The sequence below is a fragment of the Stegodyphus dumicola genome, chromosome 2 (assembly GCF_044657685.1).
Source record: "Stegodyphus dumicola isolate Sdum_Otavi_A_Nest chromosome 2, ASM4465768v1".
NCBI lineage: Eukaryota > Metazoa > Arthropoda > Arachnida > Araneae > Eresidae > Stegodyphus > Stegodyphus dumicola.
The window spans coordinates 279,397,276-279,411,065 of record NC_140769.1 but is presented as its reverse complement, the minus strand read 5'-3'; the positions used below and the strand labels follow the sequence as shown (position 1 = coordinate 279,411,065).

The window sequence follows — 13,790 nt, the reverse complement described above, 5'->3', positions numbered from 1 at the left end:
AATGTTTTTTTCCTCTTTTTTTTTCCCGTACAATGTTGTCATTGCTCGCTTTGAAATCGTTGGGTTTCTTAATCAAAAACTCATAAATGCTTTACAAAATATGAAATAGATAATAAAACAAATTCCCAGTTCCAAATTTGGGCTTCCAGATGCCTATATTAGGATGGAGGATTACGTTATTCAGAATTTCATGGCTCTAGGTACCGTTGTTTTATCACAGTGCGAGAAACATTCATACATTCTGCAGATTCCTCATTATTTAATTTGTTTAAATATAATAGAGTGCGATAATACTTGGTGGCAACGATTTGAAAAGTGAAACGCCATTTATCGTGAAACGTCACAAAATGGCAAAACGAAATTAATAGGCCCTCTGTGCTAAAACTTATTTTTAAATGTATCACACTAGTAGTAGTACAGCTACTGACAAAAATATTATACAGCTATTTTATAGTTTTATTTTTATTTTACAGTAGTGTGAATTTCGCGTAATAATGAACGACATTCCTTTTTGTGTTCACAGTATTATTCGTAAGGTATTCAACTGTTAGATTTTAAAGTAAACGTAATTCTTGCTGCACATAAATCGAGTAGAAGCTTATCGGATGTCTATATTTGTATTAAATGAAGAAGGTTTATGTGCCTGATAAACTTATTAGCTTCTACATTTTTAAAGCATACAATTACAATTTATATCTATAATTTCAGGAATAGTATAACCTTTCTTTCAGTAGAAATTGCGTTCTTGTTTCCTGAATGTGGCTCCAAATACTCTCTCAGTTCATTGCAAATTAAAATAACTATAAATTTTGGCAATCTGAAATACGCAATAAAAACATCTTTTGGCAGAGCAAAAGCATCAACATATTTTCTATAAATTCGCCACCGATTCAGAGATCTACGACCGTATTCTTCGTTTAAATATGAAAAAATCAGCGGCGAAAACACATACAAAGCCAATGTCTACTTGGTACGTCAACTGCACAACCCTGATTGACGACGCGGCAACACTTTTTCACGCGCTTTCGACAACTTCCGTACTCAGAGAATATAGGATGTCGGGCAGACCTGTTTTTTACTAGCAGCGACATCTGGCGGCCCACAACTTGCTGTCGACTCTCGTAGCGTAGAATAACCGTCCTGGTTAAGGGAAACTGGCTCGTTCTTACGTTACGCATGAGGAAAAACCACGGAAACCAACCATGCAGCCAGCCAGTTCGAATCCGGGTTGAACTACCAGTATTCTTCGGTCTTAAGCACTCGGCCACAACCGAAGGCCTTTTTTCCTATAAATTCTGTTTCGTGCCACCCAACCAGGATAGTTGTTAGCCATGCTGACTAAAGTACCGAAGGGCCCCGGTTCGAATCCCGGAGAAGGAATGCAGGTTTATATTGTTGGATATGTTGTTATACGGCGTGTTGTTATAGAATGTTGGATATACGGCGATCCGAAAGTTCTCTCGAGAGGTTTTTGGTAGGTGAAGAGGAATGGAAGATCCTAGGACACATGACCCCCGGGGTGCTCTCCACCAAATTTGGGGGGACTGAGCAAAGTCGTAATGTCACCTATATGGTACTCAAGGCTCTTGCAAACGACAGAGGCAGTCTTATACTTCTTGCCACGAAGAGTTTCATGGGCTTGTTCTGTTACTGTCAGACAAGTGAGATAAGCCACTACAATAACAGCAACATATTTAACTTAAATGATAAGAAACCATCTGGAAAATTTATTCATTTTTAAATATTATTGAATTTTTACATCACAAACTTCAGAGAATAAATCTAAATAAATTATCAGAATTTTTTTTTAAAAAAAAGGCGGTGAGAAATTTCAGCTTATTAAGAACTAAAATCTTAAGGGGACTCATACACCTTAAAACCCATAAGATGTTCGAATAGGTGACTGTTGCAAGAATTGGGATAACGTATTTATTTTAAAAGCAATTACTACCAACTTTTTACAACTGACTACATAATATAGCTACTTTCTGAAATAGTGATCAGAAAATTTGTGTTGCCACAAATATTTTTATAATTTAATCCGATTTGTGACAACATTTTCCCTCATGTTTCCAACTTGCGCGCAGAGTTTAAAACATTGTTTCATAATTTAATTCCATATTTAATATATAGCTTTTATAACATTTGTAAACTACTGTGAACCTAAAATTCTAAAAATTTCATATTAAACTTTTATTTTATTTTGAGTTGAGTAAAATGTATTTTATTAACAAAATTTGTTATGTTTTCGTCCATAAAATTTTTCAATATTAAAATATTCATCAGATTGTTGGTTCAGTTAGGAAAAAGTGCCCATATAAAGAATTCCATCCAATTTCAAGGATGTACCATTAGCCATTTTTAAAATATCATGCGCGCAAGGTGGAAACATGGCGAAATATTTTGTCACAAAGAGGATTAAATTACAAAAATATTTGTGGCAACACAAACTTTCTGGTTACTAGTTTCCAAAGCAGCTATATTATGTAGTCAGCTGTAAAGAGTTGGAAGTAATTGCTTTTAAAATAAATAAAATATCCCAATTCTTGCAACAGTCACATATTCGAATATCGTGTGGGGTTTAAGGTGTATGAGTCCCCTTAAGCATACATTAACTACCACATAATAAATAGCATTTATAAACTAAAATATTTTTTAAAAAGCATTAAACAGGTATATTAAAATGGTTTAAGGATAAAAATAATATCGAACATTTTATGAGTTTTTGAATCTTACAAGTAAGCGCCAAGTATTTTTACATAGTAATATGCTCGTATTCTAAATGTTACATTAAATTTTTTTTCAAATTCATGGTGAAAACTGTACAGAAAGAAAATGAGTAACAAAATGCTTTCCAATATTTTGCTCAAGGTAAATTTGTTGACGTACCTGCACTTCCCGTGTACTCCTGGAAGAAAGTTGTTTAGTTTTTTTTTTTTTCCCATTTATACGACCTAACATACGTTAGATATTCCCGTGCTAAAGATTTTTTCTCAGAAAAAAACATCTAACGTAAAAAATTATTTCGTGAGGAGAAGTTTAATTTGCTATGTGTAGTGGACATTACTGTGCGAAGACCGAAAGTAAAGCGATAAAAATAAAGATAAAAATAAAAGCACACGTCACCATGACGATATGAAAAAGTGATTCCGTTTGTTATCAGTAAATAGTACCGGCGATAAAGGTATGGGAGAATGAATTTCGCAGCAAATCACTTTGTAGGGATGGCTTTTCCCTTCTAATGCATTGAGACCTTAAATCACGCATGCAAACAATGGCATGCGAGCTGTTATGTCGCGAATTTCAATTTTTAATATGTGTTTTAAGTTATTATTATTCTAATATTTTTATTTGTATTCATGTGTATTTTAATCTGGAAAAAAATATTCTTAAGCTCTTAAGGTTTTAGACTAGAACTAGAAGAGAAACACGCTAATGTGACAATCAAAATCGTAAAAAACAACCTTATATTTAGCGTAGGTATAATGAAACACTCAATCGATTTCGAGGGCAGCTAAAGGTCCCTCCTCATCAGGAGAAAGAAATACATAGAAAGAAGAAAATAGGAATCACAGAAACACGTGGTGCTTATCAGCACTGCACGTGGTTATAACTAGATTTTTAATCAGAGTTGCACTGGCCGCCTACTTTTACTGAGCCAGGCTGTCTGATCAAGCATAAAGAAATATTAGCGAAGTTAAAATAGGGAGCGAGGGGCAAATGCACATTACGCTCAAAATCTGAACTTCAAATAATGGAAAGCAACCACTGAACGGATTTTTATACCCTCTGGTAGTACCAAGTGCGAGGAGGTAACGCCATCTATCGGCAAAAATAATTGAATTAAGACAGTAGAATTTTAAAGGCATTAGGAAGGACTGGATTGGACTTCAAATTATTAACTAAACTTTCTAAATCTTTGTGAATGTGAAAAGCCTCAAGAAAATCCAATTCGCCTATGGAAGAAGCCTTTTGGATGATTTTTGCAGACCCAAAATCAAAATTATGGTTAAAAGTCCAGCTATGATACGCTATTGAAGACTTGTTAATTTCCCCTTTTTTGACATAAGATTCATGTTCCTTGATACGAAACTTCAACGCTCTTTTCTTTTTTCAACGCTTCTTAAGGTTTTATTTAACTCATTATTCTTGAATTGGAATTGTAACAAAGGCGAGAGACGGTTGCGAGGACACACATCTGGTTTATGGCCTTTTCCAACAATGGAGGCATATTATAAGAATGTCGAAATGATATATGAATATTATGAATTAGATTTTGAATGTTTTGAATTATTTGATTTTTTTTTTTTTTTTTTTTTTTTTAATTTATCCGGCACCACAGTCAGCAAAGTTATCAGTTAAGTTAAAGTTATAATGGAATAAGGTGTTAAAACACCAAACATAAATAATATTTAGATATAACAGAGCCCTAACCAGAATATTCTCTCTGTTTCAGTTCACTTCAGCTTTTGCGTTCGTGAGAAAAATGCTGCACTGAATTAATTTGTTAATATTGTCGCGTGCGTACGAGTTCGTAATAGATTGAGTGCTCAAGTCCAATAAAAGATTAATAAAATTTATTGTTATCTAACAGAACGCTTGAATTTTCCTCAGAGGTATTCGTGCAAGTGTCCACAACATCACGCAATATTATCAGTAGTTATACTTCGAACTATAAAAAACGTTAAAATACAACACAGCTCTATGAGAAAGCTAATTCAGATATCTCAGTTCAAGCGGAACTAAACAAATCGCAAAAACAATAACTAAGCAACTTAGATCGAAATCGAGTGAATGGTTAGGCGGCATATAGTAGCCTCTGCTACTTTAACCGTCTCTGTTGTAGATATGCCCTAAGGCGTTGGGAAGAATTAAAAATTAAGGCGATTTACACCGCATCGACAAAGGGGAAGCAGGAACATGTGCTAATGCCGTGAGTTGGTCAAGTAGACTTTGGAGGAGGGTTCAAGCATGGAGGTAGGAAGTAAGATGGAGTCGCCCTAAACAAGTTTCTCCGTACCCTGCTCTGAAGCACCGGCGATCCCTACGTGGTGACCAAAACATTGGGTCATTTACCATTGAGTTCTATGGGATTTGACGCGTTCGGGTGTAAATATTTTGTAATTACGTCGCAAATATACATATAAATGTATATATTTTCTTTTTCTACAACACTTCAGAGTCCTAAGTATGTGAAAACAACATATTTTTAAACAACATTTCATTCTGAACGGAATTAAATGCTCTACTTTTCACAGGACAGTTTTCTCAGAATGGTTTAATTTGAATGAAATATTTTCACAAGTTTTCGTTAATTACATTAGAAAAAAAAATTAAGGTAATTCGATTTTATTCGGTTAAGGTACAAAAATTAAGATCAAAGTTTATTGTATTATTAATATTAAAATTATGCATTATTTCTTTTCTATTTATAGAGCTTCTTCCTAAAATACTTTATTAAATATGACATGATTTTTTGGCTTCTTTTAAATCGAAAAATGTAAGTCAATTTATAATTAATGCTCTATTCAGTTCATTTTAAATTAGAGAATTATTAGGAATTAGCGAAATACTTTAAGTAAGTATTTCGCTAATTCCTAATAATTAACTAGGTATTAAATAGTATTTGACTTTCTTTCAACATTTCTAAAAGGGAATAAAATAAGTTTTTTTTTAAGTATTATTTAAAACTTGTAACTGAGTTATTATAAAATGTAAAGGGAATAATTCTTTCAATTATACTTATCAGATTTTTTTTTTTTACCCTTCATTTCAACAATACATATTCTAAAACTCTTTATTACGTTCTTAAGTGCGCATCTCATAGCATTTGCTTTACAATACCTTTTAACAGATTGCTTTCCAATGGGAACAATTCTTGCTTAAATAGTTTAATAACGTATTTGTCAACAGGATTTCAATTTATGTTTACAATTCAATATTAAGGTTATTATATATTTAGATAACATTTATAATCATTATAAATTAGATACATTTAATCATTAGATTTCTTCACAGTACTTTCACAGTTGTTTATAAGTGAATAAATTCTTCATTTCAAATACATTTATAAATAATTTAATGAATATTTAAATATTTTGCCAAAGGCAGGTACATGCTTTTTGCAAGCACATGCATAAATACCCATACATATTTCCTATTTTTCATTTCCGGCATGTGCAAATCTTTAATTTCTGTGCATTCACTATATTTTTCGTGTAAAGTAATTTACACTAATTTAGCATACACCCGAAAGTTTTACATAAAAAATATATATGAACATAATTTGAATGAAAATTATAAGTATTATTTCTAATACCCACTCAAAGGTCAGTTTTTCTTCAAAATTCCCACGATGGCATCTCTCTCTTTAGGCAGATAGCCCTTGCATGCGTTACTCTATTTAATAAAAACTTAATCTGACCTATGTGCCTAATTACAAATATTTTAACATACATAATTTTATATTTACATTTAGCCATCAAGTTTCAAACTTTTCATATCTTCTAGAAAATAAATTTTGGCAGATCTCTTTTAGCAATTTTCTTAAAATCTATATTTTTGTAGTGCAACAGCTTAGAACTTTATAAAACAAATTCATAATCAAAATCGCTGTTGTTAGTTATCGAAAAATAACCAAGATGTGATTTTTGCGTAAATGTCAGCAAACTATACAAATTGCTATTATCCATCACACTATGAATGTTTCTTTCATGCGAGTGTGTCCCTTTTTCGATTTCTATGGAACTGTCGTGTGTCGAAATACTATCAGAATCTTGTCAAGCGAGCTTCTGAATGTAAACAAAGAACACCCCGTCTGGTGACCCAAGCTTCAAAGCAGTGCTTCACTTCTAGCGCGGAATAGCCCCTCCTCCCTTTCCTACCTCCATGGGTTCAAGCATCTGGCCGCCGTACAAGCTGTGATGTATCTTGACTAGTTGAAGAGAGATGATACGTCGAGGCCAGTCACCCACCCAAGTACTGACTCCGAGCTCTGCTGCTGTAAACAGGGGAACCTGTGTGTTGAGAAAGTGAAAGAAATCGTAAACATAGTGAAATTCCCTCAAATGCTTCTAAGCTGGTGATTACTCTTCACTTTCAGCAAATCTCATCAGTGTCGTGGCTGCTTTGAACCCGGCAGTAAACTTCTCAGCCGTGGTTTCTGCGGCGCGGATCTTCTCAACGTGCTCAACCATACTGTTCAGAAATTTTTAAGCAACTTATATGACTCTCGCCGGCTTTAAATAGTTTTCAACCGGCCGCGCGAGATATTTCTAGCAATTTCTGCTTCTGGAGATTTCTGGAAACGAACAAGAGGATGGAATTACGGTTACAGCTAACACAGTAGTTAATTACATTTATTCAATTTCAATACAAATTATCGAGATATCCATTTATTTAATGTCCACAGAGCTGGTTAGTTCTTTTTTGTATTTGCTATAATTTTTCGTAAATGTTGCAGCGCGTGATCCTCCGATCTGCCACGGATGAAACCATATTGCTTTTGCCTTATACTTTGTCCCCGACAGGATATAGTGTTTTAAGTCTTTGAAGGACGACTCTGTCTAGTACTTTACTCAAGGCATGCAGGAGACAAATCGGCCAATAAGACGTTGGTACATTGTTCGCTTTAAGGAACAGCACCACCTCACTAAGTTTAGTGCCGGCTGGGAAATGTCTATTCAGCCAACACGCAGTTATATAGGCGTAGAGTAACACCGGCTGCGTGCTGTTAATGGCTTGCAGAATGCTATTATCTACCCTATCAGGACCTGGGGCTTTACTAATGTTTAATGCTTTAACAATGTCGCCGATTTCTTTGGCCGCTGGCAGCAGTTCTGTATCTGTTTTCTTGGTTTGTAATATAGCTCAACACTGGCTCTAATATTTCTTTGCGCGGGATTATCTGTGCCTGTGTTATCAGGTCTGAAGATATTGTTTAGAATGTGAGCGACTACTTCTGTGGTAGTTGCTCTACTCTGTGCTTATCATGGCCGTAAGATTAGAAGGTGTAAACATCTTATCATGTGCAATATGGAAGATAGTTCCGAACTTTTTCGCTTTCCAGGATGAAAACTTCGCTTTTGCAATCTGTCTTTTGTAAGCAGCTCTGCGCTTTTAAAAATTAGCGAGTGTGTCGCTCTTTCTAAGGGATTCTTGCATTCTGCCCCTTAGGGCACGGAATTTGCTGCGATCTGCAGTCAACGCGGAGCTCCACCAAGGGGTGCATTTCGGGGCAGCATATTTTTTTCTTTTTCAAGACTTTTCTTATACTGTGAGCAGTGTTTGCATAAGATCTCCATGCATTGCATCGATGTCATTCCCACTATTGCAACTGTTACATTGTGCGACGATACTTTCAATATGTGTGTGACAGCGCCTCTTTAAATTTATTGAGGCTTATGTACTTCGTTCTCCATCCGTTCTTTGACATAAATTGGTCTTCAGAATCAATTCCGAACTCGATGTAGCGATGGTCACTGAATGAGGGGGTTTCGCTAACCTTCCAATTGTGAATTTTGTTAAGTATACCAGTGGTGGCTAAAGTGATAATCACCCCTGAGTCCTGGTAGCCTAGTACATAGGAGGGCTGTCGATGGAGTTGACGACTGCAAGGTTGTGAAAAGTGATGAAGTCAAGAACAAGGGAATCATGCCCGTTTTCCTTTGGGGCGTCCCATAGAGGGCTAGCAGCGTTAAAGTCCCCAGCGATTATCTTGTTCGTAGTCGGACATGATCCAGCTCTTGGAAAGCAGTGACAAAGTCATGTGAAGGAGGAGAATACATGCTATGATGGCAATCTGTCCATAAAGCCCTTCCAGCTGTACAGTAACTGTGTAATCTCCTTTATGCATTCGCAAAGGAGTAAGTGGACCAATGTAGGCGATGGCTACTTGATTGCCTATGGAATGGTAAGTTTTGAAGTTGCTGAATCCTGTGATCATGTTGTTAGTGGAATGATACTCTTGTAGTGCAGCTAGGTCTAGATTGTTTTCTGGAATAACCTGTGCTGCATGAACACTTGCGTCTTGGCAGCGCTGCAAGTGGCCTTGTAGGACTGCAAAATCATGAACTGTTCTTGATGACTCAAATTCTTTTGTATATTCATGCGAGGCTATAGATTTCGATAGAATATCTAGTATTTCCTCATCCAACTGTTGTAGTCGAATTCCTTTGTCTTCCTCAATTTCCAGATATGATAACAGACCATTCAGTTCTGATGCGTGTAAATGTTCATGTACGCTGTTATACGCTTTCGTGAAGTTTGCAAGCAGTGGAATTCTTTTTATTTTCAAGGCTCCCATTTCTATTTCCTAAACAATCAAAATGTTCTTTAACCTAACTAACGCGTCCTGTGTGACGGATGCCACGATTTAATAAGGTGGTCCAGTTTTAAAATATATATTGAAAATCAGATTAGCTCCGTGCACATACCCTGCCCCTCGCGTTAGAGCATAAAATCATCATCTTCCACAAAAACATACTTTTATTTACAGATAGAATTTGCGAGCAGCACAACACACGAATCCTTTCTTCCACTCAAATCGTTTCACACAGACGGCCTATGCGTTGTGACAAGACAAAATTACAAAATAAACTTGGCAAGTAGTGCCATCTTTTGCACAAATTATAAATCTATTTCCGACACATACCGCCAGGACAGTTCTCTATCTCCCGTTCAGGACAGTTAAAGAAAGTTAGTTCTCTATCTCCCGTTCTACTAGGCCAAATAACGAAATTTAATATTAATTTGCGTTTTTCATGTCTCAAAAGCGCGACCTGGGATAATAGCACTGTTGTAATATAGGTATTATCACAATAATAGGTCATTTTCTGAAATGATATACCATTTTTTTTTTTCAATATTTCGATTCTACAACTCAAAGTATGCTCAGTATTAAATTTTGTAAAATTTGGTCCGAAACTTACCCAGAAATTTAAAAATTTATCTAGGCCCAGTTTTTTTTTTCGCCCAGTTTGTAATTTCCCCAATGTAAATTTTATTGACATAATTCTAGAACCGGGTACAACTTGAATTAAAAAACACCAAAACGGTGATAAAAAGCCAAATGGGGATAATTTTACTTACTTCCGATGCATTATGGAAAACCTTCCCAAGTGTGTCTACATTTTTTCCTCTGCATCTTTTCTAATTAAGATGTTTAATATGCGCACCACCGAATTAGTGCAACAATCCTTTAATTTTTTTTTTAAGATCGATGTGTTCCTGGGGAGAATGAAACTTTGTTCTTCGCGTGCACACAACAAACTGCTGACGCTTAAAAATACATTAAAGAACTGCTCGCGCAAAGCTTCAGCACTATGCACAACAGTATATATATTACACAAAATATTACTGTTATTACAAGTTTATTGTTGCTGCTATTACTTAGTTTAATATTCTGACGTGTTATCTCCTGATTTTGGCAAATGACCAAACAGCTCACTTTACAAGAAAGTCTCCCCTCCCCCTCAAAAAAAAAAAAAAAAATCTGATATGTTTCAGATTTTAAATTACGTCCAAAGGGGCGTTTTTTAACATTTTGTGTGTTACCTTTCTTTATAAAATATCATGTTCCTCGCACTTAAACCATAAGATCCAGTGCAACAGCAATATCGCAAAATAGTTTTAAAACGAGCCTATCTTTAGAATTTCCGATACAGAGACTCACGCGCTGGAGATAAAAATGTTTTTTCTGCACAACGTTGCCATTGCTCGCTTTGAAATCCTTGAGTTTGTTAATCAAAAATTCGTCAAAGTTTTAAAAAATAGGAAATCGATCCTAAAACAAATTTCAAATTTGGTCTTCCACATGCTCATATTCGTTGGAGGATTACGTTATTCAAAATTCGATGACTCTATGTACCGTTGTTTTATCACAATACGAGAAATATACATACATTTACGCAGATTTTTCATTATTTAATTTCTTCAAATATAATGCAGGACTCTAACATTTTGTGGCAACAGTTTGAAAAGTGAACCGACATTTATGAGTCCGACGCAAAATGCCAAAACGAAACTAATAGTCCTTCGGGATTCAAATCCCTTTGGACTAAAAAAAAAGGAAAAGTGCAGAATCACCCACTAATTCACCCGCTTCTCATAATCGCCAACTTAAAAATAACAAGTCAAAGAATTGCACAAACTCGGTATCCATGTACACACCGACCTATTTTCACTTAAAAAATATCAGAGAATTGCACTAACTTGGCATTGCGCACTTGCTTGACTTTGTCCAGGAACACATCCATACGCGCCATATAAGTGGGCGATTCTCCCATCTAAAAGAAATTTGCCTCCCCCCCCATAATTAATACTAATGTTAAAATTCCACCTGTCCTCTTTTAAGGTTTTCACACTTATTAGTCCTTCTGTTTACAATCAGATTAAGTTAGAATCAGTAATTATTCTTTGTTAATAAAGTAATTACAGTTCTCTAATCAGCAATTGCAATTTGTTAGCAAATGAATTGATAAGTTTCTAACTAAGAGTTTATGTTATACTAGCAGCTTCGCTGCCAGCCTTCGTCTGGCTTTTAAATGTACCGGAAAAATGGCTGAAGGGAAAACCAACCGTTAAATTTAAAAACTGCTTAGAATTTTACTCTGCAGAACAATTTCATAAAAAAAATGTTATTACGTATAACAAAATTACAATGAAATAAGCAATATCCCTTAATACAAATTAATTATCCTAATAAATAAATTAACCAACTTCCCTTTGCAAAATCTTAAGAACTGAAATGTTATCAAGGAGGTTAAAAACTTTGTTTCCTAAAAAAAATCACTCAAAACTTTTCAATATCTTAAAAACAGTGAAATGAGCAATAAATAACATAAAAGAATACAAAAAACCAAAAAATTCTGAAAAGCAAAATATAATGAATGATATTTTATCTTATATTTTTCAAGAGAAAAAAATTACAATAAAATAAGCTATATCCCTTAATACAAGTATTAATTATCCTAATAAAAAAATTAACCAACTTTCCGTTGAAGAAAAAAAATCATGCAAAACTTTTCAATATCTTACAAACAGTGAAATAAGCAAAAAAAAATAACATGAAAGCAACTCAAAAAACATAAAATTCCGCGCAGAATTTTACTCTACAGAACAACTTTATATATATATATATAAAAGTATTATATATATTAAAAAATGACAATGAAATATGCCTATCTCTTAAAAACAGTGACGTAAGAAATACGATGAAAAATTTTTGCCGAACCCATATTTCTAAAAGAATGAAACTATTCAAAATTATGCGATTTCATCAAAAATCTATGAACAATAAGACAGGAAAACTGTTGCCAAAATCACATTTTTAAAGATGTGAGATATGAGAAATGTACTCGGAAGCTTCATTTCAAATGTTTTTTTAAAAATACAAAATATTATCATTTTTTCAAAATTCTTTTTGTAAAAGCAGTTGCAAGTATCAAAGTTAAACGTGTCCCAAAATCAAAGAAAAATAAACTGTACATTTTAAAAAATAAAATTTTTTAGAATAAATCCCGTTGAAAAGGTGTTAAGCTCCCTTTGTTAAATAAATTCGTATTGAATCCATTTATTGAAACACGAAATTTATTTTAAGTTCGTAAAATAGCTAAGTGCCTACGTTTCATGACGATGTGAAAATGGAGTGCGTAGAGTAAAATCTTGTTTTCCTATAGCCCACTATGTCTCAAAATGACGCAATTTCCTCACAAAGCATTAAAAAAAAAAAATAATAATTAAAAAAAAAAAAAAAAATTCAAATTCGAATTTCGAAAAAATCGCTTCGAGGTGCACTGGCTCTTGTCTAGATGCACCTATGTACCAAATTTCGTAGCCGTGGGTCTATTAGCTTACGCGTAACGCGGATAAAAGATACACTGACACACACACTTTCTTTTATTATATGTAGAGAAGATAAGGGATGACAATAAATGTGTAAATTTATCGGAGGAAAAGGTCTTGTTATTATTTAAAAGTTATTATCAATTCATTTATTAAAAAAATTAACAGCAATAGTTTAAAGATTAAATAACATTCATTACCTTGCAGCAAAGTTAATCAAACAGCGACAATCAAACGCCGAACCAATGATAACCAAAGACTGCACTGATAACATGCATTGATCCTGGCTGCGATGTTTCACCGCGATTAGCATATATTTTTGCTATGTTTCAGCTGTCAACAAATTCTATCGATTCAAAAATCATTACCAAACGGGGAATCCCCGTATAAAATCGCACTCTGGTCAGCTATTCGTTGAGAGGCCATGTGGGGGTTCTCATTGGCTTGTTTAAGAGAAGGTTTTGCGATCGTACTGCGCCTCTCTCGCCATGTAATTTATGATTCAATGTAAATTTTATTCCTTATCATCTGGGAAATGCATTTTTCAAGAAAGTTTTATTTCTAGGATATTATTAATCGTCAAGGCGACAGCTCCATTGCGTAAACAAAACTTGCCCCCCCCGAAAATGAATGAATTAAATAATCAGATAATGATTTAAGTAAATTAACTTTTACACGCGTACAGAAGAATAACAATAAATGAAGAAAATGATTTTGTTATTCTTCAGACATTCTACTGCAGCGGTTCTCAACCTTTTGACTAACACGTACCATCTAAACAAAAATTAAAAACCTTTAGTACTACCACTAGAAAGTATTACTACCACCACCACACTTGAACAAAGCTCAGATCGCATAAATTTACGAGTGTTACAGAAAAAAACCCAATCAAGATGCTGGGGTTTTAATTTTTGAATTTAACCCTTCGCACTCGAGCGGTGCCTCTC

General features: G+C 34.4%; 1 protein-coding gene across 4 annotated transcripts in view; it reads right to left on the bottom strand.

The window, feature by feature from the left end:
• Positions 1 to 13,790, bottom strand: part of LOC118183702 (proton-coupled folate transporter-like) — a 60,468-nt gene that overhangs the window by 34,776 nt on the left and 11,902 nt on the right. For 2 of the 4 annotated variants that reach the window (XM_035353293.2, XM_035353296.2), the window contains exon 1: positions 13,044 to 13,195. The exons of 1 other annotated variant lie outside the window; for it this stretch is intronic. In XM_035353293.2, coding sequence (XP_035209184.1) covers positions 13,044 to 13,156 — 113 coding nt within the window. In that variant the 5' untranslated portion in view covers positions 13,157 to 13,195. Of the gene's footprint in view, positions 1 to 2,889; positions 3,078 to 13,043; positions 13,196 to 13,790 lie in introns of those variants that run through there. One more of the 4 variants, XM_035353294.2, reaches the window with a different exon arrangement.